Here is a 26632-nt window from a genome sequence, read left to right as displayed (position 1 = left end):
TTAGCGAAGAGGGCGTCAGTGGAATGCACAATGGTGTGGCAATTTGGGAAAACATCCCCGAATGTGCGGAGATCATATTGCATTATGGTGCATTTTACGAGGGCTTCAGAAGTGATGGGAAGCCAAGGGTTATCTGACAATGCTAGTGATGGTGAGTAGATTATTGAGCCCCCCCTCAATTTACATTGAAGTTTCCCCCACGCCCAGCATGTAGTGGATAAGGTTTGTATGTCTCTGCGATCTAGGGGTATCCCCCCGAGGAGGATGGAAGCCAGGGGTGTCGGTGCAGCTAGATCTATTTCAGGTTTGACGTAGGGGAGTCTCTCGTCTGTACGGAACCAGTGGTGCACATACTGGCTCTGTGCTGCCAGGCAGTACATGCGTAGTTGTGGTACATATGAAGATGTGCCACACCAAATCCACGTCTCTCGTATGGAAGCACCAACATGTCCCAGCTGATGTGAGGGCGCTTGCCGGCCCAAATGAGCTTTAGGAGAAGACTATGCAGTGTAGTGAAGAATGTATTGTCAGTGGTATGGGGATATTCAGAAAACGATAAAGAAAACGGGTGAGAATCACCATTTTTATATTTGCAATTCGGCCGACCATTGACAGTGGTAATTGAATTCACCGATCCACATGAGTAGTTTGCGTTTCAATAGCAGGGCCATAGTTCCATTGTACTGCTTGTTCCTTATGCCGATACAGAAAGACTCCTAATATTTACCAGGCCGTACCACCAGTGCAGGTGCAGTGGGAATTTACATTGAAAAGGTGCAGTGGCAGCCGTGAAGGAAAATTTTCAGATTTAGACCAGTTGATCTGGAGGCCGGAGTGGCATCCAAAGCGGACCACGATAGGGGCTAGGTTGTCCTCTGGATGTCATACAAACAGCAGCTCATCGTTGGCGTCAAGTGAAATGAGGAGACCTGTTTTAAACTGCAGGCTGCAATGCATGTGAGCCGTTTGGAGGTGCCGGACCAGAGGGTCCATAGCTATTATAAAAAGCAATTGGACAGGGTGAAGCCTTCACTAGTTCCATGGGGAAGGGAGGGGTCAGTGAGCCGTTGTCCCTGATACGCGCTATAAGGCTAGTGTGTAAAGATTACTCAACAAGAGAAACGGGGATACATAGCTTAGGGAGGGTAGCGTGGAGAAAAGGCCATTCTAAAGAATCAAACATCTCCTCTGCATTTAGTAGGGCTACCACTGCTGTGGTATCAGTAGACATCCTGTTGAGAATAGAGAAGAAGTTTCATAAATTTACAGCAGTAGACTTCTGGGGGATGAATCACGATTGTGCTGGGGATATTACCTATTCCATCAGGAGATCAAGGCGATTAGATACAGGTTGGGATAATGAACAGGTGGTTTGGACCAATGCATAGGTTATCTCCACTACTGGGTCCTTACATATGATACTGCAGTGAAAAGGTCCTTGCAACAGGCAGTCTGAGTGTTGTTTGGTGGCTGCTGCCGGCTTGGCCGATACTGTGATGGTCGGACTTGGCTGGGTATAGCAGTAGTCACACTTCCAGCAGTGGAGGTGATGGGTAAGTGGATTCTAAGGATCTGGTGGTGGCATTTGGTAGGGGCCCTGTACTTAATTCTAAATTCATAGCCACCGTGGAGCAAAGAGCCACACTCTTCTAATAGGTCTCACTAACATTACACAAAATTACACAACTGGGATTAAGTCCTTGCATCTGCTGCCAATAATAAATATAGCAGAAAATATAATGAAATGTACTCCCCTTAGATAAATGGCTTTTCCGTCAACAGATTCGGTACTCATCTGTATTATGAATTTTATAACTAGAATATTCCTTCGGATCAGATGTGTATATCAAATTTCTTTTCCAAGTGAAATGTGTACATCTAGTTTCTTCAGAGAAATACATTCTTTGTTTTGAAACAAAAATCCCAAAAGAATGATGTGTTGGATCTCAAAATGTCCACAAATTTCAGCCAACACGTGGTTCTTCTTCCTTCGGGTCTTCAGGGCTGGAATCATGTGTTAATGTAACTATTACTAATTTATAAATATAAATGTGACACTTTTATCTACAGTCCAAGAGAACCCCCACCATCAGTACATTTTCAAACTGAAATGGTACAGAGAGGGCATCAAGACCTTTCATTACATGTTAATTGCTCAGGATGCAGGCCAAACGAATAAAATATTAACCATTGAGTTATTCACTCTCTGACCTTGGAAACAAGCTCACTTTATAAATTCTTTATGTATATTCAAAATATTTAGAAGGCTACCAGTAGCTATACTGCTTGAGAGTGGGTTTCAGAAAAAGAGGAACGTATCTAGCAACAAGCTGTAGGGTTAGGAATGTTGTCATATGGCTTTCCTTAACCCTGGCAGAGAAGCTGGCATCCAAAAATTGCATATTTCTTGTCTTTTTGTATAATTGTCAGGTGATGCAGAATCACTGCGCATGTGTGGAACTCCAGAGTTACTGCTCGCAGATTCTTTGTAAAAACATTTTGGGTGCAGTAAAGCAAAATGGAAAATGCACATACTTAAGGGTTTCATAACTGATTAAACATGTGGAATTGGAACTAACAGGTGCAATATAAGTGCATAAGCTTATATTTGGGCCATTGAGGATGACTACATGTGTATAATAATATTGCATCAGAACCACTAGAATGACACTGATAGGCTGAGGGAGTTAGAGTAAATGTTAAGGCGAAGGTAACGGACAGAGTAAGAGGTGGTAGTAGGTTTCCAATTACAGTTAAGGGTAGGATTATGTTTATGGTCAGGGTTTTAGTCAAAATGGGGATTAGTGAATAGAATACATTTAGATTTAGGTTGAGAGGGTGTGGTAAAGTTTAGGTTAAGGATTTAGATTAGGAATATTGTTCGCCTTAGTAATACATTTAGGCTTAGGAAAAGGTATAGATTTAGGGTCACATTTAGGGTTAGGGTAAGGTTGAGGGTATCATGAGGTTGAGTGTAATTGTTAAGGCTAGGGTAAGTGTTAGGATCAGATTTCAGGGGTGGGGTAATGATGTTTTTTTTTTTAGCTTGGGAGGATGTAGTGATTAGATTATATACACACCTAGACAATGTAAAGGTAGTTCAATGGAGTGGCTTGCATGTAGTGATAGTCAAGGTGAAATACAAACAAGTATAATTATGTAATGCTTCTAGGCAAGCGGCATGTACATTTTATGTGCATCTTGTTTGCCCTTATATGTTTACGTAGGTATGCTTGAAGAGTAATGCTTTTGATTGGTTTATAGTTTAAATGAATTTATGTATTTACCCATCAGGGTGTTTTATAAAATGCTGCAAAATGTCTTTTGGTTACTTCAATATAGCTGGAGGGGTTAGATATGTATACAGGGAGTGCAGAATTATTAGGCAAGTTGTATTTTTGAGGATTAATTTTATTATTGAACAACAACCATGTTCTCAATGAACCCAAAAAACTCATTAATATCAAAGCTGAACATTTTTGGAAGTAGTTTTTAGTTTGTTTTTAGTTTTAGCTATGTTAGGGGGATATCTGTGTGTGCAGGTGACTATTACTGTGCATAATTATTAGGCAACTTAACAAAAAACAAATATATACCCATTTCAATTATTTATTATTACCAGTGAAACCAATATAACATCTCAACATTCACAAATATACATTTCTGACATTCAAAAACAAAACAAAAAGAAATCAGTGACCAATATAGCCACCTTTCTTTGCAAGGACACTCAAAAGCCTGCCATCCATGGATTCTGTCAGTGTTTTGATCTGTTCACCATCAACATTGCGTGCAGCAGCAACCACAGCCTCCCAGACACTGTTCAGAGAGGTGTACTGTTTTCCCTCCTTGTAAATCTCACATTTGATGATGGACCACAGGTTCTCAATGGGGTTCAGATCAGGTGAACAAGGAGGCCATGTCATTAGATTTCCTTCTTTTATACCCTTTCTTGCCAGCCACGCTGTGGAGTACTTGGACGCGTGTGATGGAGCATTGTACTGCATGAAAATCATGTTTTTCTTGAAGGATGCAGACTTCTTCCTGTACCACTGCTTGAAGAAGGTGTCTTCCAGGAACTGGCAGTAGGACTGGGAGTTGAGCTTGACTCCATCCTCAACCCGAAAAGGCCCCACAAGCTCATCTTTGATGATACCAGCCCAAACCAGTACTCCACCTCCACCTTGCTGGCGTCTGAGTCGGACTGGAGCTCTCTGCCCTTTACCAATCCAGCCACGGGCCCATCCATCTGGCCCATCAAGCCTCACTCTCATTTCATCAGTCCATAAAACCTTAGAAAAATCAGTCTTGAGATATTTCTTGGCCCAGTCTTGACGTTTCAGCTTGTGTGTCTTGTTCAGTGGTGGTCGTCTTTCAGCCTTTCTTACCTTGGCCATGTCTCTGAGTATTGCACACCTTGTGCTTTTGGGCACTCCAGTGATGTTGCAGCTCTGAAATATGGCCAAACTGGTGGCAAGTGGCATCGTGGCAGCTGCACGCTTGACTTTTCTCAGTTAATGGGCAGTTATTTTGCGCCTTGGTTTTTCCACACGCTTCTTGCGACCCTGTTGACTATTTTGAATGCAACGCTTGATTGTTCGATGATCACGCTTCAGAAGCTTTGCAATTTTAAGAGTGCTGCATCCCTCTGCAAGATATCTCACTATTTTTGACTTTTCTGAGCCTGTCAAGTCCTTCTTTTGACCCATTTTGCCGAAGGAAAGGAAGTTGCCTAATAATTATGCACACCTGATATAGGGTGTTGATGTCATTAGACCACACCCCTTCTCATTACAGAGATGCACATCACCTAATATGCTTAATTGGTAGTAGGCTTTCGAGCCTATACAGCTTGGAGTAAGACAACATGCATAAAGAGGATGATGTGGTCAAAATACTCATTTGCCTAATAATTCTGCACTCCCTGTAGATGTGTGACAACAATAAGTATCAGATTTCAAGTGCAGAGCCCATATCTGAAGTTCTTCAGAGCGACCCCTAATCATATGGCAATACGTAGGTCAATAAGTCTGATGAGTTCGGGCTTCAGGATTTCCCTTAAACAAAGGTGGCTGAGTTTAGCTCTCAAGGGGTCTCAAAGACATTCCACAGTCTAGGGCCTTGGGCTCTCAGGGATCTACCTGAAAATTATTAAAAATATTTTAATATATAAAATAATTTAAAATATGTATTATGAACAGAGAACTAATAAAATAAATGCTACATACCATTATTACATTACATTAAATATGTATTAAATAATTATTTAATTTAAATATATTTCATTTATTAATAATGTTTCTTAAAGAATAATTTAAAGGTCCCACACACATTAACATTGCTACTTTTCATTTAATGTGTATTAAAGCTTGTTACATGTTTGTTAAAAGTTATGTGTTGAATTAATGTACAGTATTTTAATATGGCTATATAATTTTCTAACAAACTATATATATGTATATGATTACGTGATCAAGCCTACGGCTGAAACACGTTGTTCTGGGAGGAAGCATTGGTGAATAAAAGTTTTTTGGACCTCCATTTGGTGTCCGGGAACTCTCTGCATGTAACAGGAGGATTGTTGGAAATAATTTGTGGATGGCTAGGTCCACGCCTGGACCGCTACTGAATTAGCAGCCTCGGATGTCTGGCAACGTTGGTGTTTTATATATATATATATATATATATATATATATATATATATATATATATATATATATATATATATTTATAGTTAGGACCATGTTTCCATAGAAAAAGCATTTTTTGACTTGCCTATATCTTTAGTGTCGTTTGACGGATCTTCATAAAATTTTCCCAAAAAAGTGTGCCCGTGATTCTTGTTGCGCATAGAAAGTTTCAGGGTGATCCGTCAAGTGGGGGCTGAGAAAAAGGGGAGGGGGGTTCAAAAAAACAAGTTTACCCTGTTAATTCCCACAGGAGTTTTGAACATGAATACAGCCCGGACCGCTGTATGGAATTACACCAAATTTGGCAGAAAGCTAGATGTTGTTCCACAGATTGTGCTTTTGGTTATTTGGCGTAAATCTGTTCATTAGTTTACAAGAAATTTAAGAAAATCCAAATTTGTATATCTGGGGTGGTGAATAATTTGCGAATAATCTTGAATGTTTGCGAATGCGCGCAAGAATAGAAGCACTGTAATTGGCTATCCACAACCTGAACAGAAAGTTGCAGCCGCCATTTTAAGGTCCCGGGACAAAGTCCCCAGGGCTGAAAAACAAAATTAAAAGTAGCATAAGGGATCAGGATGGAGGTGCCCTGACTCCAGGCGTGTGATATAGGGGTGTTTGAGGGTCAAGTTATGGGTTTAAAATGATTTTTCTTCACCATGGGCGATATTCACTAATAGTTGCGAATATTCTAGAATAATCGAGAATAAGCAAAAAAAAAATTTTTAAAACATTCACAGGCACAATCATAAACTAATTCATACTCTCTTACATGCACTCAGAGACTCATGCGCCCACTCACACACCCACTCAGAAATCCATGCACCCACTCACAGACTCACACACCCACTTTCAGACCCACTCATACACTCACGCACCCACTCACATATCCACTGATAGAGGCAGGCCGTGTCGCAAACCCCCGCTGTGCACAGCCAAAGGCACAGGTTTGGGTGGTGATAATGGCTTGGTTGCTGGGCCAAAGGCTGTGCATGGCGGTGGTTGGATTAACGTATAGTAATTCAAATTACGTTACATTAAAAAAAAACAAAGATGTTCACTGAAAAAAACAAAGGTTACAGGGACATTATAGTAAGGTTCTCAATTTACTCATACAAAAGCATAGAAACTCAGCAGTTATAGTTAGAGTTATTTCCAGCAACTATAACTCACTCCCTAATGTAACGATAACTTGCGCCTTTGCCATGCACAGCTAATTACTCCACATATTATATCAATGATGTCACCTTCTATGGCATCTTTGGTATTATCACTGCAACATTTGCTACAAAAGTATTGAAAAGAAAACTGCGCATGGCGAGGGCACAAATTATAGTTACCTTAGGGCGTGAGTTTTATTTACTTGAAATAACTTACTATAACTGCTGAACTTCTATGGTTTTGTACGAGTAAATTCAGAGCCTCGCTAACCCTGTCACCTTTGTTTTTTTAGTATGTATATATATATATATATATATATATATGTATATATATATATATATATATATATATATATACAACCATGTATTTATTTATTTTTTAAGTCGAATTCATATTATTTCCTGTGGGTGTTGTTTTAAATCCCTGTCGCCATTATTTTATATGTGAGTGTGCTGCATTACCATGAGTGGCCAAGTCTGGTGCTTGGCTTACTCCAAGGCTAGGCTAGAGTACATTCACTACTGTTTTCATACCTTTAGGTCTGTAGTAACTTTAGAAGTGTAATTTTTGTGGGTGGTTGTTTGTGGTAGCCTGCCCCTCCCTAAGCCCGTCTTTACTTTTCTCTAGCTACCTCCCATTTTGTAGTGGATGTAGAAAGCTGGCTCTCTATAAAGTGCACTAAAATGAAGTACACTGTATCCCTAAAGGCTTGCAGAGGCAGAAATAGATAGGTCTAATGCTCTATCTGTGGTAGTGTGCGCGAGCAGGTATGCTTATCAAGGAGTCGTGTTAAGCATTTGTCGTACTCACAAAGGCAATAAATGTGACACACACTCAAAGAATAAATCCGAGAGCAATTTAGAAAAATAACAGTTGCTTTTATATATGCTTTGAACCAAAGAACTTTATTACAACGTAAGCAGTTTTTAAATTAAAATTACTTTTCAGTTTCAAAAATCGACACAGTGCAATTTTCAGAGTCTTTAATGTTGACCTATGGGAGGAAAACAAGAATGCAGTTTTGCAGGTAAGCACACGACTTACAAATCCAGTCTTCGGGGTTGTAGGTCAAAACCAGGTAAGGTTCAGATCGGTACCAGGAGTGCACCCACAGCGGCACAGGGGCGGCCAGGTGCAGAGGTCAAATTCAGAGTCAGGTGCCCAATGTTAACCAATGGAGACTGAGGGTGAATGAAAATGTGTTGCTCACAGGTAAGTAAAAGCGATGTCAGAGGTTGATACCCTGGGGTGAGGTAAGCACTAGCAGGGCCACAAGGCAGCATCAAACTTACACCCTCAGCGGCACAGGGACAGCCGGATGCAGAGTGCCAACACAGCGTCGAGTGCCCAATGTTAACCAATGGAGAAGGGGTAACAGATGAAGTGCTCAGAGGTGAGTAAAGTGGAGCCAGGAGTCTATCTCCTAGAGCTGAGGTACGCACACGAGGGGCCATAAGTCAGCACCAAACTTACACCCTCCGTGGTACAGGGGTGGCATAAGGCGGCCAGGTGCACAGTGCCAACACAGCATTGGGTACCTAATGTAATCCAATGGAAGAGATCAGTTTCAGAAACAGGCTGCAGGCTCTGGCCAGGAGTCCGGGTGAGGACAACCCACACCTGCCCAGGTAAGTAGAGATGCCAGGGGTCATAGGGACACTGACGGTCCAACTCCCCAGGGCCCATGGGCTCCAGGTGCAGGGGTGTCTTTTGGTGTCGGAAACTGCTTTCCGGGCAGGTTGCGGTTAGGCGGAGTCCTCGGATTGAAGCTGCAGGCATCGCTGTAGAGTCCGGCAGGGGTCAACCCATGGTGGACTCCTGTTTAGAAGTGCTGGGAAACCTTCACAGGACCGATGGGCCACATGGAATCAGGCTGTAGGCGTTGTGTGCAGAGGTGGATCCTTAGGCGGTTTTGCAGTTCCTCAGGCAGACTTCTTCTTTAGAGTTGGTTTCTTTTGAACAGGTCTGCTGTCCACCGGAGCTCTTGGTCTTTATTGAAGGCAGGCAGACTTTGGAGGTCGCTGGGCTGAAGGACAAGTCATCTTTTGGGTGCAGGTTCTTCTAGGGCTGCAGACAGGCTGGTAGGGCTGGGACCAGGTCAGTTGGTGTCTTCAATCTTCTCTGCTGGTGCGACTTCAGTGGTGTCCAGCCCTTCATAGGTCAACAGGAATCCGAGTTACAGGGTTCATGGTGCCCCTTAAATACTGGATTCAGGGGTGTTACAGGGAGTGCCAGATGGTAGCCCATGGGCTACTCACCCACGGTGACTACACCCTTCTAATGACCACTTCCTTTGGGAAGTGGGCATAGCCCTAGCCCTTTTGGTGTAATTCCTTTCAAACAAGATGGAGGAATTTAAAAAAGAAGCGTCCACTTCAGCTCATCCACCCTAGGGGTGGGACAGGCATGAAGTGGGAATTCCTCCTAATTTAACTATTTTTTCTGCCAGTCCTGCCGCCAAAAGTGGGGTCAGAAACTGGGGGTCGGCCTTCTCTACCATTTGGGGAGGCCTGAGTTGCATTTCAAAGGCGGCAAGGCCTTTGAAGCTCCCTGCCCTGGAATATCCATTACACCTGGGAGAGGAGGTCACACCTCTGCCCAGAGCAGGCCTTTGTTCTGAGCCCTCAAGAGAATTGGCTCTCATCTCATAGGCCAGAACTCTGTCTAAGGTGCCTGTACTGGTTTTGACCAGTCAATGCCCATTCTAGGAGTGCCTGAGTGCATGTATTAATAAAGCCATCACAGTGAGGGTTTATTAATATGAGATGTTTGATACCAAGCATTCCTATTGCTAGTGAAGCAATTATGACCAGTGTCCAGCACATGTACTTAAAATGGCTTCACTGTTCACTTACTATGTTTGACAATTGACAGGGATATAGCAGGGACATATCTGCTATTTAGGTAAGCCCTCACATGTAATATAAAGCGCCCTGCCTTTAGGGCTGGAAGACCTGCTAGAGGGGTGACTTACATAAATTGCATACAGTGTAAAGGAGACAGGCCACACAGGCTGTGTGCCATGTTGTGTTTTCATCTTAGTTCTTCACAAAGACATGCAGCCTGCAAAAGCAGCTGTGTGCACTTAGTGAGAGAGTCCCTGAGGGTGGCACAATTCATGCTGCAGCCCCCTGGGGCTTTCCTTTAGCACTCCAGGCCCTAGGTACCAGGGGTACCATTTACTAGGGACTTACAGTGGTAGCTAAAAGTTTGCCAATTTGTAAAATCAACTCTGCAGTTTTGGGGAAGAGATCTGGCACTGGGGACCTGTTTAGCAGGCAATAACCCAAAGTTAGTGGTCAACCCATTATTGTTGTAAATGTTTTGGATATTGTGTTAGTCCTATGCTCTGGGAAACTGTGGGAGCACACTGTCAGAGCAGACTTAGCATTCTGACTGGGACAAGCTGGACTCTGGCAAAAAAAGATGAATACAGTGGGCCTGATTCACAAAGGTAACTTACAGTTTTGAGCACGTTTACCCTTTTGAGTATGTTTACTACTTTTCGGTATTTGCAAACTGCACTTTATTGGTTTTTCAAATAGCAAAATAGACATTAACATGAAGCCCAAAGGTATGAGGACAACCATTGTTGCATATAAAACAGCAGCAGGAGATTGAAAAAAGAAAGGAGCATATAAGGTTTTGGTGTGGTACAATGATGTGAGAATCTAGGCGTGGTGACAGTGTAAGAGGTACATGAGGTGGGTAGGATTTCATGGGGATCACCCAGGAGGTAGGGACAATGGTGCAACACATCAGTCAGACTCATTCAGTTCCAAGGTGAGTAAATAGTCTCCTAGTGGTTGTCAAACATCTTTGGCCCTGGAGGCGATGGGTTGCAGCCCTGCGTAGGTCTCACTTGTTTTATCACAATGAATCATGCTTGCAGCCAAGCAGTGTCTGTGGGGCATATTCTACTACCCTGGTAAAGCACCAGTCCGGGCTTTGCGAGTAGTAATACAATGGCGGTGAATCTACAGGCATTCTTAGGAAGGATCATGAACATAGCCTATTAGGGCCAGCAGGGGGGTGGGTACAATTGTGATCCCTATCATGGCCTCGAGTAAGGAGAAAGTTTTGGCCCAGTATTGCCCTATACGTGGACAGATCCAGGGTGGGTGAAATCTGCCTCAATAGTGTGGCATTTAGGGCAGTGGGACGCACGTGTGAGGTCCAAGCGTACTAAGTCCCTCGGTGTGGTATAAGCCCAATGTAGACATTTGCAATGGAGGATCTTGTGTTTGTGGTTGATAGAAATGAGTTTAGTCTGGGTGCAGCAGTAGTACCAAATCTTGTCAGATACTGGATGGCCCAGTTTATGCTCCTAGGCCTCCTGCACTCGCCGGGTGGGCTCTGGCTTCATGGCTATGGAAGCTTGATATAATTTGGAGATCACCCGCCAGGGTCAGTAATGATAAGTGACAGTGGGGGGGAAGACATCCAGAACAAGGGTGTATGTAGGTAGTAGGAGAGAGAGTAATGTACTGTGAAGGCGTTGAAGCACAAAATAGTCCATGTAGGAAGCGTTGTGGAAGTAGACATTATCAGTGTGTGCTAGGGCATGTCCATCAGAGAGGAGATCCCCCACGGTTTGTAGATCATGACGTTGCAAGGTGTGCTGGACTAGCTTCTCAAGCGTAAGGTGGAGCCAAGAGTTATTGAACAGGGGTGCGATGGGGGAGGAAAGGATGCCTCCCCCAAGCACCTGGTGAAGCTTTCCTCATGCCCAGCTGGTGGCCGAGAGGGTTTGTATGTCCAATAGGTCCATGGGAATGCCTTTCCGCGAGATGGAGGACAGCGAAAGGTCTCCGGCCTGTTCACGCTCCGGCTTCGGATAAGGGAGCTGGGCATCAGGATGTGTAGCAATGGTGCGTACATTAGCATTGCACAGCCAGGTGGTAGAGCTGGGGGTCAGGAACTCCTGCCCAACCTGTCCCACCCCCGATCATAAGGTAGAATCAGTGTATTCCTATGGATGTGTGGTCTGTTCTTAGCCCAAACAAGCTGTAGCAGGAAGCCACATAGCATGGTGAAAAAATGCTCAGTCAAGGGTATTGAGATGCTAAGGAAGAGGTATAGGAAACAGGGAATGATGACCACCTTAATGATAATCACGTGTCCTGGCATAGGGAGAGGAAACATGATCCATCGCTCCACCTGTGTGGTCAGTTTATCGATGGCTGGGCCATAGTTGAGGCAAAGGATCTGTTTTTGTTGCCTGTGTAGATGAATGCCAAGATATTTAGTGGACTCTGCGCTTCAGATCAGGGGATGCTCTATAGTCACAGGATGCATACAGTCGGTGAGAGGGAAGAACTCATATTTAGCCCAGTTTATGTGGGGACCAGAAAGGACCCTGAATCACACTATTTTGCGGATCGGGGTGGGAGACTGTCGGATGGGTGACGAACATTTAGCAAGATATCATCTGCATGCATGGAAAGTAGGAGGGGGCCATATATGAATTGGAGACCTCCATGTATATGCTTCTGTTTAAGATGGTGGGCCAAAGGGTTAATTGCAATAATAAAATGAAGCGGGACAGTGGGGAGCCTTGCCTAGTCCCCCTGGTTACAGGGAAGGGATCCATCAGGGAGCCATTCCCCCGAAGGCGAGCCACAGTGCTGGAATAGAGTAGCATGACTAGCGAGGTAAACCCCTGAGGAAGGACCAGTTTGTCCAGCATTGCTTTCAAAAAGGACCATTCCAGAGAATCAAATGCTTTTTCATCACCCATTAACGCCACCGTTGCAGGGATCTCAGGAGAAATTCAGTTCAAGACAGCAAATATCGTCTGCAGATTTAGGGAAGTGGACTGGTGTGGAACAAAGCCTGTCTGAATGGAGGAGATTATCTGCTCCATTAGTAGAGATAAACATGTGGCAAGAACTTAGCCTAATATTTTATTGTATATGATGAGAAGCGAGAGTGGGCAATAATAAGTACAAAGCTGGGGGTCTTTGCCAGGTTTCAGAAGGAGTGTGAGGACGGCCTCACGCATTGTGGGTGGTAGAGTACCCGCTACAATAGATTCTGCATATACCTTGAGGAAGTGGGGTGCTAGAAAGTGCTTGTATGCTTTAAAGAAAGCTTCAGTGAGGCCGTCAAGACCAGGGGCCTTAGACCCTTAGAGGGCATCGAAGGCCTGCGTTATTTCCTCTTTGGTGATGGGTTAGCTTAAAAAGTGTTGTTGACCGTCAGTGAGCGACACCATCACGATTTCATATTAATGCAGAAGTTCAGCCATTACATCCTTGTTATCGGAAAGTAGTGCCCTGTAGCGGAATACAACGTTGTTATGTATCCACTAAGGCGATTAGGGCGGAGAAGTCTCACCAGTGTGCGACCGGGATGCTCCCCCGCAACATACCGCTGAGCCTGGACATGTTTACTCAGATTTGCTATTTGCCTCTCTGCTATGCCCCAAAATTCACACATTAGGACTGATTGCCTATCGAACTGATGGGGCCCATGGGATTGGTTGATGTCGCACAGCACGAGCCAGACTTGTCCCTGAACTCACCATTGAAGTGCACTCACCTAGAAGAATGACATCTGTATAGTATGTCACGCAGTACACCCGCATAGACTATATGCTTAAAAATGTTAATTATAAAAAACAAATGTATTTATTTACAATGACTAAGAAACGTTTTGGAATGGTGCACGCAATATGCGATATTGTTGAGGAGTTGACAGAAACTATTTAACAGCATTTTCTGTTTCTTATGTAGGTATGTCAGAACCATCTTTTATTGCAAAAAATGAAGATCGTCTACTCAAGTATTTATTTCATGACTACCAAAAGTGGGTTCGGCCGGTAGAAAGCCTGAATGACACAGTGAAAGTTAAATTTGGCCTCGCAATCACGCAGCTGGTGGACGTGGTATGTATAACACATTCATTTTCATATTCCGTTTTAGGATTTAAATGCTTCTGGAATCACACTGCTATGCTGTGTAGAGATCGCATCCATGCTTTTGTGTTTTTAAACGATATATTTCTTTTGTCTGAGACTGCTGAGTATAAACTTTTAAGCACAAGGAAAGCAGACGGGTTAAGATACTATGGGCCAGATGTAGCAAGAGGTTTTACCCATTCTTTGTCTATGGAAAAATGCTTTAGTACATATGGCCCTATTTTCTGTAAATTGTTCGAGGAGGGGGGCTGGGGGGGGTAGCCCACAGTATGAGTAGCCGAAAATAATTTCTACATACCGGAATTCCCGCCAGCATAGGAATTAAACATTTTTGCAAAATAACAGCTGGAAATTGGATTTACAGTGATGATTTCAACATATAACCTACTCTTATTCCACCCAGAGATCCCATCTTGGTGTAAGATGAAATCTCCAGGTGAACCACCACGGATCTGTGGTACCTGAATGTATGTAATATATTGCCATTTATAGCTAAGTAGGAAGTGCTGTACATTACTTAAAGGAATGGGACCCGAGCTTCAAGATTGTGTACATCAAGCGGGGGGACACACAAATACAATTGACGCATTTTGTTTCACATTTTTTTGAGAGAGGTAGGGATTTTCCCAGAATCACACGATATGGTGTCAAGCTCTGAGGTCAGGATTCGCACTGGGTCCCCAGATTACAAAATGGGCACCTCTACCTGCTAGGCTGCAGTTCCTGCAGAATCTGAAATTTATTATGGGACTGGCAACTCCGATTGCCTTTGCGTCAGAAATGGGTCAGGATTATCCAGCCACTCGTAATGAGGGCCACATTGAGGAAGAAAGTAAGTAGCTGGGTGTGTTTATTTTGGGAATTTTATGTAGGGTGAAGCAGGCCAACTCGGCGTCAGGACATTTTACTTAAACGTGAAATAACATAGCGAGTAATCATTCAATCAATTAATCAATCAGGAATTTGTAAAGCGCACTATTCACCCGTGAGGCTTTCAAGGCGCTGAGGAGGGGAGGGGGGAAAGGGAGTGCGGGGTGCTGCTACTGCTCGAACAGCCAGGACTTGAGAAGTTTCCTGAAGTGGGTGGGAAGAGTGTTCCACGTTTTGCCGGCGAGGTACGAGAATGATCTACCGCCAGTTGTAGTTCTGCGGATGCGTGGGACGGTTGCGAGGGCGAGGTCAGCGGAGCGGAGGTGCTGGGTCGGGGTGTAGAAGGAGAGTCGTCTGTTGAGGTATTCTGGTCCGGTGTTGTGCAGTGCTTTGTGAGTGTGGGTGAGGAGTTTGAAGGTGATTCACTTGTTGACTGGGAGCAAGTGCAGGTTTTTCAGGTGGTCTGTGATGTGGCAGTGGTGGGGGATGTCCAGGATGAGGCATGCAGAGGCGTTCTGGATGCGTGGCAGCCTCTTCTGGAGTTTGGCCGTGTTCCTGCATGGAGGGCATTGCCGTAGTCCAGCTTGCTGCTTACGAGGGCTTGGGTGACTGTTCTTCTGGTTTTGTGGATATCCATTTCTAGATCTTTCAGAGCATGCAGAGGGTGTTGAAGCAGGAGGAGGATATGGCATTGACTTGATGGGTCATGGATAGTGAGGGGTCCAAGATGAATCCTAGGTTGTGTGCGTGGTCGGTGGGAGTCAGAGTGGTTCCGAGAGTGGCAGGCCACTAGGAGTCATCCCATGCGGAGGGGGTGGAGCCGATACATAAACAAAACAAGCCTTGGGGTGGTAATTTATAGAAGAAAATACCAGAGTGAGGTAAAACATATAAAAGCGTATATCAATATGGAAAAATATGAATCAAGCTAAAATGAGGAACTATTTAACTGTAGTATAAAATCAAAACAACTTGATTAGCAAGAATTAATAACATGGAAACCAGATAGTAATAGATATCATACCTGCTACAAGACTAAGGGCCTAATTTAGAGTTTGGTTAACTGGGATTCAGTTACAAAGTCCTATCCGCCTTGCGATAAGTGCCATAGAATATACTGCACTTGTAATAAAGCGGACAGGATATCCTTCATGTTTGTGGCAGAGTAACATGTCCATTTAACCCTAGATAAGGCCCTACGTTAAAATCTTAGGTTGTATAAGACTAATCAGAATTCCAGGAGTATAAAAAAAACAAAAAAAGCAGCATAAATAGAGATAAAGCTAATCCAAAAGAGAAACATTTCTTTCACCTGCATTTACATCATCATAAAGTACTACCTTGAGAACGGATGTGGAAAAAAGTCCATGTGTACTGTCCATTTTCAGGACAGAAGATTGCACTCTGTAATTAGGGGTTTCAGTTATCTTTTGAGAGCTGAGTGGGATGGGGGTAGTGCTTAGAGAGCATGGGAGGGAATTCTAAGTCATAGATGAACCTCTTAGAAAGCAATGTGCTAGAGTGTGCTGTTAAATGACGGACGGTATCTCAAGAAGAATGGATCATATACTGCCTAGGAAGCAGGAGCCTCCAGACAATGTCAATTTCTGGATGAGATAGCTGAGTGAACTCCACTGTTAGACCTTGGTAGATTAAACATGACATTTGAAGATTCACCTGGCTTTGAGAGACAAACATTGTAACATGATGAACATGAAAGCAATTCAATCGAATTAGTTACTTCCTGCAACTCTTCTGTTAGAAGAGAACTACCATATATTAGTTTAGCAAATATCAGGGATTGAACTATATTACTGAAATCTGATTCTAGCATGAAGATTATGATCACCCTGAGAAGCCTCGGCTGCATTTGAGGTTTTTGAGCTAAATTATGAATCTGTCTTTGAATATTCAGCCTGTTGTCGTCAAGCATATAGAACCTAAAGCTCTAGCACACTCTATAAATAAGGTTTGTAATGAAGGATATGTGTAGATTCCAGGCAATATTTGACAGGTGTTTTGCTATGATCCAGTGCAAACAGCGAAAATCCGTTCTAGCAGAATTGTGTTTTAGATACCGTTGGATCATCTACAACTGTAAACTGTTGGTGGCTGGAGTTAAACAAGTGATGTCTTCAAGGGAGGAAATCTTTAGACACATCTGACAGGAAGTACCTGGATTAATTGGTGGTGTAGTTTAAGCTGAAGCCTCTTGGAAATATTTGCAGTCACAAAAGGTAATTCTGACGGAATTGCAATTTATGAGTTCTGTTCTTAGATTTGTTTAAAATCAAACAATACAAACTAAATTGAGAACATATATATAGTACAAACAAAACACTGTATTAACAATAACACTTTTGTTATAAGACATTTTATCAGGAGCATAACGTGTAGGCCCCTTTGCTGCAAAGAAAGCTCTTCTTTCAGAGAGGGCACAACTCCATCACTTCGAAGTGGGAAGTCTAAGCTAAATTAGAGGGCACCTTTAACAAATTTTGCAGGCAAGCAAAAACATTAGTTTATGCTATTTTATTAATAGAGATGTAATAACATGCAAATTTAACATGCCACCTTTGAACAAATGACACTGGCTAACATTTGCTGCAGTGGGGCTCAAAGGCACCCAGAGACGAAGGAGACTCCAGAAGACTTTGAGCCCCATCTCTCCCTCTGCCAGAAGGCACAGCTGTAGAGCGTGTTTGGAGGGGGAGTGGCCTCTGACATCGCACTACAAAGCACACCCAGCTGTCCCACTGCCTGGGGACTGACATTTGCTACAAGGGGGCTTCCAGGCTCCCAGAGACAAGAACACCCCAGGGGACTTCATGTCCTGTCTCCCCCTGCGCTAGGAGGTACAGCTGCAGAGTCATGTTTGGAGGGGCAGCATGACCTTTTGCTACACAGTGCAAGGGGGCTCACAGGCTCCCAGAGACCAAGGAGACTCCAGGAGACTTTGTGTCCCATCACCCTCTCCACCATGAGGTGCAGCTGAAGAGCCGTGTTTGGAGGGGGCATGACCTCTGACATCATGCTACAAAGCACACCCTGCTATCCTGCAGTGCAGGATGTACAAGGGACGCGCTCGGGCAAAGCCCCGGAGAAGGGCGGGTCTGTCCCAGGCCCGTCAGAGACAGGAAGAGGCAGGGCCTCTCCCCCCTTTGGCTCTTCACAGGACAACTGAAGTAAGTTTGTATTGGCAATTTAAGTATGGCTGCTTCTTGGCTGTCCTTTGGGTGGAAAAGAGGTGCATATCTATCTTGAAGATTGGACAGTAAACACTAAGATGCTGGTTCATCTACATTTGTTGAACACTCTATCTGCTTTTACCTGGCTGCGTTGGCTTTTTTGTGATTCTGGAGAGACTTTTGAGCTCTTGTTTCTAACAACATTTTCCCTATATGATAGCCTTGGATGAGCTCTCTTTTTGGGGTTTTTAGCAGATTTTAAAAGTGTGTGTCCGGGGGGGATGCTTATTGTTTTTCCTGTACAGTTTAAGTGGAATCTCTCTGAGCGCATTGCCTTTGTACCAGTGCTTTCTCATGCCTTTTCCCTCAAGATACACAAGACAAGAAATATGGGTGAAAGGAAAGTTAAATCAACTAATGTTTGAGATAAGCGACCCAGGACAAATAACACTATTTTATCCTTTCTGACTAATGAAGTGGGCGCACTCACAGAGGAAATTTCCAATGTAGAACAACTTGTTCAAAGACAATGGGCATTGAGTGCCGCCTCATTTACAGCAGACTGCACTCCTAACGGTGCAGAGGTGGCTATGCTGGCCCAGCCACAGTTTCCAGTTTTATGTTACCCTTATCCCAACTCGTCAACTCAGGCCAATTTTTCATCAGCCAGTCGTGGTCTTCGTAATTCGATGGTGGTCACAAGGAAAGGGGGCGGGGTGGGGGAACAAGAAACTAGAGGTATATGTCCATTAGTCCATAGTCCATCTAAACTAGGGGGAAAGGGAGGAAAAAGTAGTAACTGGAAAAGTAGTAACCCGCCAGCAGCATGTGAAAAATGTATTTTTCAAGAATCTTCCTTAAAAATTGAAAGTAATGTTATGGAGCTTTTAAACGCCCTTGCACAAAGAGTTTGTAACTTGGATGGAATGGTGGTTAGCCTCAGCAAAGAGGTTGGGTTGCTGCGTGCCCAGCTGGTACCCTTTAAACCAAATGTGTTACCTTTAGCACCCTCTTCTTCTGTCCCAACTTCCCTTTCTAGCGTAACTAGCCAGGCAGCAGCCAATCCATTGTATACCCTATCTCAGGGGTAGAGGTGCAGTTTAGGGGCTGTCAGTAATATTGCCCCCAGTCACCCAGAGCTCCCTCTCCCTCCCCATCAGAATGTCTGTCCAAGGTATCCTCTTGGGGGCAGGGGGTAATTTTTCTTCATACACGCGTGTAAGACATCAAGAATCCAGTAGGCGGAGAAGTGATGTTGAAACTTCAGCCACAACTTCCCTGGCTCCTAACCCCAATGAGATGGTCATTCAACTCCCTCCAGCATGCATACCCTATGTACTCGTTTTGACCAATGTACCTCCATTAAATCAGGGCGAAACAGAATCCTATAGTCAAGTTAAAAGCGGTGGTCCACTGGCTAGTAGGGAGATTTCCCAATCTTCATATAAAGTGGCCATTTGAGGAAATAATCATAAGGAGAACAGGGTGGATTGGGTATAGTCCTAAGGCTATGGATGGTGTCCTCTGAGAGTGGGGTCTATTCTGAGAGAATCTTCATCCCTCCCTTCGTCCCCTGGCCTAATCTCTGTGCTCCCCCACCCTTGGCTTCTTCTACAAACCCTTAAGGGGTAAGGGAGGGGATAGCCAGAAGGAAACATTTTCTGCCCTCCAGGATGGTGGCAAGTCCCATGTTGGCTCAACCGCAGAGTGAAACCATCCTCCTGTGCAATCGATATGAATCATTGAGTGAGCTGAATAGCAAGATGGACTGGGACCTGAATGGATTGACACAACCGTGGCGAGTGCAAATGTTGGCAGGACCCTTAGATTGCTTAAGGTCTTGAGCTGCAATAAATCGGGGGTCCAGGATAAATCAGGGGATCCTGAAATAATATGTTTTTTCGATTCCCATGACATTATTAATCTACAGGAGACATGGAACTCTAATGGGGATTTTACTTAGATGGATATGTGTCCTTTAGGAACTCCATCCCTGGGTGGACGAACTACAGGGGCCCTAGTCACACTTGTGAAATTTGGTCTGTTCTGTAAGTCCAAGATGACTATTCATTGCATTGACATCCACACTCCTATTCATGGGAAAGAGAATTCAGAGACTCGAGAAAGTGGGAAAGTTTTTAGAAGCTTTCCTCCTCTCTCTTCCCACTCACCAGATTGAGATGATTGTGCCTGGGGCTTCAATTCACACCCATGTAGGGGCTGTTTTTTAAATGATTCACACAGAGGGTCTCCCTGTGAAACAGGTTCATGTTAAACGTTCCACTCAAAGGAATATCCTAAATTACATGGCTGAAAATTTTAGTTTATTTAATCTACCCTCTATTCAAGCAGTTAATCGCCTGGATGGTGTCACCACCTTTAAGGGCCCGGAGCGGGGACCATTATTAATTATATCCTTGCATTTAGTGGGCTATTTTCTTCTTTATTGCTTACTTTTGTAAGTTCTTTTCAATCTTTGATCCAATGCATTTTTGATTGATGTATGGTTACTGTGATCGTGGTGATGCTTGGACAGTGGACTAGTCCAGTTCTGTTCGAGTCTAATTGAACTATTCAATTATTGAATGCAAACATTAGCACACCGTTTTACAGTCAGTCTGTCTCAAACACTTTGGCTGGCAGCTGCTGAACAATGGATGAGCTGGATAGAATAGGAATAATTTATCAGTTAGCTCAGAACTATTGAAGTCTGCAGAAAGGCCCCCCTCCCCCAAAACAATATTATTACACTTTCTAGGAACTTGACGTATCAGAGTGTATAACCATATGCCTAAAGAGAGTGCTGCAGAAGAGGGTGATTACTTTGAGTAAGCTTTCTTTCATTTTGATAAATATTTCTCCCCAAAAGTATGTATACAAATTGCTAGAGAAGAGAGAATCTATAGATGATCTTGCAACTGTTCTCAGGAAACTAGCAATCCATTGCAGAGTTGAAAGCTCCAAGAAGAACTGCTTAGGGACCAAGTAGTAAAGCATGCTTGTAATCCTTTTACTCAGGAGAGGTTGTGGATCAGTAGTGACCCAGAGTTAAAGGATGTATAGGCCTTTGTCAATAAAGCTTAAATGTCTTGAAGGTGTGCTAAAGCTGTGAAGTGGGAGTTTTACGGTGTGGAGTGTGAATTGGTTAGGGAAATATGTGGCATATCTCTTGGAAGGTAAGTGAAAACGTTTTCTAATAATGATGTTCCTAAATGCTATTGATGCAGTAGCAAGGAGCATTAAGCATATAGCAGATCATGTCCAGCCATTAAACCAAAAGTGCAGTTCTTCTGGAGAACATGGCCATTTTGTACGGGTGTAAGAAAAGGAAAGATAGAGTTAAGTGCATAGAAGGTCAGAGAGATCTAACTTGCAGTGAAGAAGATGATGAAGTGGAGAGTGTGATAAATATAAAATACATTTTAGTTTTGAACATCAGGAATTGTGATAAAAAATAATAACAATTCAGTATGCAGCCTGCTTAATGATGTTTCACGTCAACTATATGCTGAATCAGACTCTCGCCATTGCTAATGAGCTAGTGTGGAGAAAACAAATTGCAGAGAAGATTGTCAAAAGTGTAACTTTCTGACATTTATGCTGAGGACTACAGAGGAGAAGGCATGGATAAGTTAGTTTGTCCTTGTTTCATTTTTCATGTCAAAATGAGACAAATGGTAGGGAAGTTATATGTGGTGAGGAAGTGGGGCACCTGTTTTGGGTTGGTATGGTCAAAAGAATCAACACTTTGTGTTAAATTCAGCAGCAAAGAGAAAGTGTTTTTTGTCGATGATGGTGACTAGTTTTAAGAGCATGCTTAAGATATTTCCTACAGTTTTTAGTGGGACGATTGTAAACCCTATTTGATTTGAATATGAAATCCTGTTGAATAGCAATGTTTGCCTGAAAGACCAATTAGCTAGAAATGTAACCATACTTCTAAGGGATGTGTGTTGCAAAATGGGTTCTGCCCATTTAATAAGTACAGTCTTTTTGCTTTTTGGATCACCCTGTTTTAGACTTTTTACTGTGGGTAAGCCTCTCTATATGTCTCATCCACTGTAAGCATGTGGTAAATGGAATCCACATGTTTACCACCACTGTCCACCTTTTAAGATAAGCCTACTGTGATGCCAGAGGGTAGGGGGAACCTAGCTGGCTGTATGTTGTTACATGGGCACTTGCATGTGCACACATGTGCGGGCTGTGCGTATGAGACAACAGCCATGAGTAGCCCAGTAACTGTTCACAGGTAGACTGGTGCAGGGGGGACTTTGCAAGGTTAGATATTGACCTGGGGTAGGCATTCATAGGGAAAGTCAGTAGGGTTTACTGTTTTGTCTGCGGTGACATTTTACTATATACAGAGAAGGAAATCTGCCTTTGACTGCAGTTTTGCTTCTCTTTGGCTTGCAGCATCCATCAAGATATCAAAATGGGGTGAAACCTGTGCACCAAGAGGGATTACACAAGTTCCCAACACATAAATGTGCATCTTATGGGCCAAACATTCATTTGTACATCTTATGTGTCATCCAAAAATTTATGATTTCCCTGACTAAGCTCAGGAGCAGAGCCCAGGCTTGTTGGCACTCTTGTGAGCCAAGTTATTTAGATCCCCCCCCAGCAGAGGGAACACAGGCTACCCACACAAAAGGAGTAATCAACCATGCTTCCCTCAGCTCCTGAGGAGGAAGGGGTGTGGATGAAAATCTGCATGTGTTCATTACCTGCCACAGTGTACCACAGCTGGGGAAAGCATGGGCCCACTGAACAAACTGTGAAGCCCAGGTAACTGGAGCCTACACAGAAGGGAGCTTCTCTTTGAAGTTTTGGTGAGAAAGATCATGGCAGTAATGTCAGCGAAGGGCACAGCTGGGGCCCCAGAGTAGATGTGAACAGTGACTCATAGATGATGCCATCTTGAACTGCCCAGCATGCTGTGCAATATGGTTGTTACGGGGTTGGAGAGATGATGTGATGTACCCCAAGATTGGCCAGGAATGCCTGGCTTCTAGAACTTTACACCCTCTTTTACGCTGTCTTTCACAGAGGAGAGAAAGGTCTGCATGTGGTTTTGGTGCTTTTTGCTGCTGGATCCTGGGACTGGGACTGACATGTTCAATTGGAAGGAGAAACCCTCTGATGTCCTAAAAGGACGGAGGACTCTGCCTAGGTTGACCCTGGGACCAGTGGGCCTCTCCAAAGGTCAGGAAGACTGGCCCGTTACACTCCCTGAGGATCTGTTGGAGGAAAGATCTGGACTTTTGCGCCCAGAGACAAAGACCAGGAGTAAAATGAGACAAGGAGTGTCTGAATCTGTCCTATAGGGCCCGAGTTCTGACTGTTTTAAAGTTGGTGAGTTTTGACCCCCCAGCGAGGATAGAGCACGTGGGACTCCGACGTCCATGGGAAGAATTACCCCCAGGGTGGGCCAGGGCTGTGGGTTTGTCATAAGGAGTATTTTGGTCTATTTCACCAAGAAAGGGAAAGGTGTATTGAGCTCATTTCTGGCCCGGGAAACCCCATCACCCCCGGATCTAATGCAGATGGAAACTGGGGGAGTGTTGTCACAGCCGTCAAACAAAGAGAAAAGGGGCCTGGGACCCCATCTATGGGTTCCCACTGGTAGCTGCTTTGCTCCCTGTATCTGGGGGGGAATGGGCCAGTCACCATATAACAAAATTCCTGCCCAAATGGAGCAGGCAGAGGAGAAACACGCTGCCGGATCCTGCACTGGCATCGAGGAGTGCTGGCTGGGAGCCAGTTAGCGCTGCCAGGGGCATACGCCTCAAGCTTCCCAAACAAGAAAGGAAGGTTGGTTGTCCCAGTGGGACCCACACCCCAGAAAAAGAAAGCAGTGGAAAAGCTACCCTGGTCTACCCCAGCACAGCAGGAGAGCTGCTAATAAAATATTCACTGCTCCTCCAGCTGTAGCGCCCTATAATGCCTCTGGAGAGTTTTATTACCATATGTATCTCACCTTGTGGTGGCCCCAGGGCAGCAGGGACACCACCACCATTAAAGAGAAAGGGTAGGGAGGCTACAGGAGTGCAGCAGCACCCCCAAATGGAAATTTAAGGTACTGACACCATGTTTGTAAGGTCAAGGAAATTATGACCCCTCCAAGATTTTCATTGTTTTTTTAGCAATTGTAGGACTTGAGATGTTGCTCTACAGCTGGAAATGTAGCACATTCTGAGGGATGGTTCTATGGATGCATTTTATGTGGCCTGAAAGTGTTTGAAGACACATGGAGTGCAGTGCCCTTTAGGGGCTATTTCTATTGCTGCATTTTATGTGGCCTGAAAATATATAAGAACACATATATGTTTTGTTCATATTCAAATTAAGATATGATAATTTTGACTGTGGTTAGTGATCAAGGTTGATATGCTTTTTTGACATTAATTTCATGTACACATGGTTATTATTGCATTTATGCATAAAATGATGATGATATTAATATGTGGTTTGTTGTTCTTGTAATATGGTTAACACTTGTTAAATCCAACAGGCCTGTTTTATCTAAGGTGATACCCCCTATATTTTGATGTATTGTTTGGTATGAGGAGGGCTGTGCCTTTGACTGTCATGATCCTTTGAGGTCAAACATGATTTCATAACGTAATCCAAGATAATTTTGATGTGCCATATGTATATATTTGTAAATTAACGCATACTATTTACTAGGATGGGTGTGATAAATGTGTTTTTCCTGTTTCTAAAGAAAAACACTGGCTGAACAATCATGTATTGACTGATAACATTGCGTGCCGTAGAATGGTGATTAGTAGCCCACAACACCTCCCAGGGTAAGCCTTGCGCTGGTGTGCTTCGTTACCCTGAGAGAGTCAAGAGCTACAGAAGGGTGCTTGTTTCCCAATCAAGGGGGATTTAGCACCTATTATTTGCGCAGGCCTCACATCTTGTACAACTAATAACCCAATTTTCAACAGTGAGGATTCAAAAGAATGAAATAAATTAGTAGATGCTGCCATATCAAGCCCATTGAAGCATCAGAATTAATTTCTACCTTAGTGATAGCATATCACAGCAATGGCAAGATCAGGTTTTATGCTGATGTTTGCCATCTAAATAACAACATTATTGGAGAGATTTCCGTTGATTAAGGTTGAAGAATTGTTAGTGTTGTTTAAAGGGGCTAATTGTTTTTTAACTGTGGGCTTATCGTGAGAGTACCACTGAATCTCAATACATTACGATAGTAAGAGGTATACAGTACTAATTACGCCTTTTGGCTGCCTTCAGTTCAAGTGGATTACATTTGGATTGGCATTTTCAATTGTTGGTAAAGAGAAGTGAATTAAATTCTTCCTTTTAATAAGTGTGAGCATGTTGTAAGATTGGTCAAAGGTTTGAGCATGTTAAAAAAATGTGGACTTACTGTGAGGGATTCCAAATGTATTTTTTCAGAAAGGAGTGTGACCTACTTAGGGTATTGGGTAGTGCAAAAGACATAGGGGGTCATTACAACCCTGGCGGATGGTGTTAAAGCGGCGGTAAGACCGCCAACAGGCTGGCGGTCTTTTTTTTTGTATTATGACCATGGCGGTTACCACCATGGACATCCGCCGCTTCACCGTTCCGCCCGCTGGGCTGGAGACCTGGGTCTCCAGCCCGGCGGCCGTCACAATACCGCCGCCGGTATTTCAACCTGGCTTACCGCTGTGGATTTCCAGCGGTAGGAACTGCCATGAAATTCATGGCGGTAAGCCCTATCAGTGCCAGGGAATTCCTTCCCTGGCACTGATAGGGGTCTCCCCCACCCCCCACCCCCACCCCGACTCCCTCCCCTACACCCCCCACCACCCCTGCCACCCCCCAAAGGTGGCAGGGCCCCCCTCCCCACCCCGACCCCCAACATCACATAACTCACACACACACAACACGCACGCAGGCACCACCAACACACATACACGCACACACACCAACATACATGTCTACATCCACACACTCAGTCAGACATGCACACCCATATACAGACATACACGCACACATCCATACAGACAGACATACACGCACTCATTCCCAACACACGCAACACACCCGCAAACATCCACGCACTCACACCCCCCTCTACATACACAGACGCACACCCCCATGCACCCACACAACACCCCCGCATCGACTTACCTGTTCCGTCGATCCGCCGGGAGGGGACGGGAGCCATGGGGGCAGCTCCGCCGACACCACACCGCCAACAGAACACCGCCGCGCAGAATCACAAGACGTGATTAGCTGGGCGGTGTTCTGTTGGCGTGGCGGTGGAGGTGGAGCAACCTCCACTTCCCCGCCGCCCGCAAGTATGGCTGTTGGCGGTTCTCCGTTGGAAAAACGACGGAGGGCAGCTAACGGTCATAATACGCCGAGCGGCAAACCGCCACTACTGGTGGTCTTCCGCACGGCGGTCCCTCGGCGGTCTTGTTAAAAGACCGCTGAGGTTGTAATGACCACCATAAAATCTAAACCATAATTGGTGATGCTGTTTTAAATGCCCTTGCATTAGTGAATAAAGATGATGTTCGATCATTTCTTGAGCTTGCTGAATTTGACACAAAATGTGTACCATAATTTGATGAACAACGTATAATATCTGTATGTTGTTGGAATAGACAGATGCTGTCAGATGGATTCTGAGTCTACCATTAATGCATCAGCTCTGGTGGGATTTGATCCTGAACTTAATAGTGTCATCACTACTAAGTGATATTATAATGTTGGTATGAGTGACATGTTATCTCAAATAGCGGAAGATGGCAGTGAAGTCATCATTA

At 44.1% G+C, this 26632-nt stretch overlaps 1 protein-coding gene across 1 annotated transcript in view; it reads left to right on the top strand.

The window, feature by feature from the left end:
* Positions 1–26632, top strand: part of CHRNA5 (cholinergic receptor nicotinic alpha 5 subunit) — a 186574-nt gene that overhangs the window by 76774 nt on the left and 83168 nt on the right. Inside the window, exon 2 of the mRNA XM_069222044.1 lies at positions 13592–13743. Within this exon, the coding sequence (XP_069078145.1) occupies positions 13592–13743 (152 nt within the window). The remainder of the gene's footprint in view (positions 1–13591; positions 13744–26632) is intronic.

The sequence above is a fragment of the Pleurodeles waltl genome, chromosome 3_1 (assembly GCF_031143425.1).
Source record: "Pleurodeles waltl isolate 20211129_DDA chromosome 3_1, aPleWal1.hap1.20221129, whole genome shotgun sequence".
Taxonomy (NCBI): Eukaryota; Metazoa; Chordata; class Amphibia; order Caudata; family Salamandridae; genus Pleurodeles; species Pleurodeles waltl.
The sequence above is the reverse complement of the archived record's forward strand: the minus strand, read 5'-3'. Positions and strand labels throughout refer to the sequence as shown.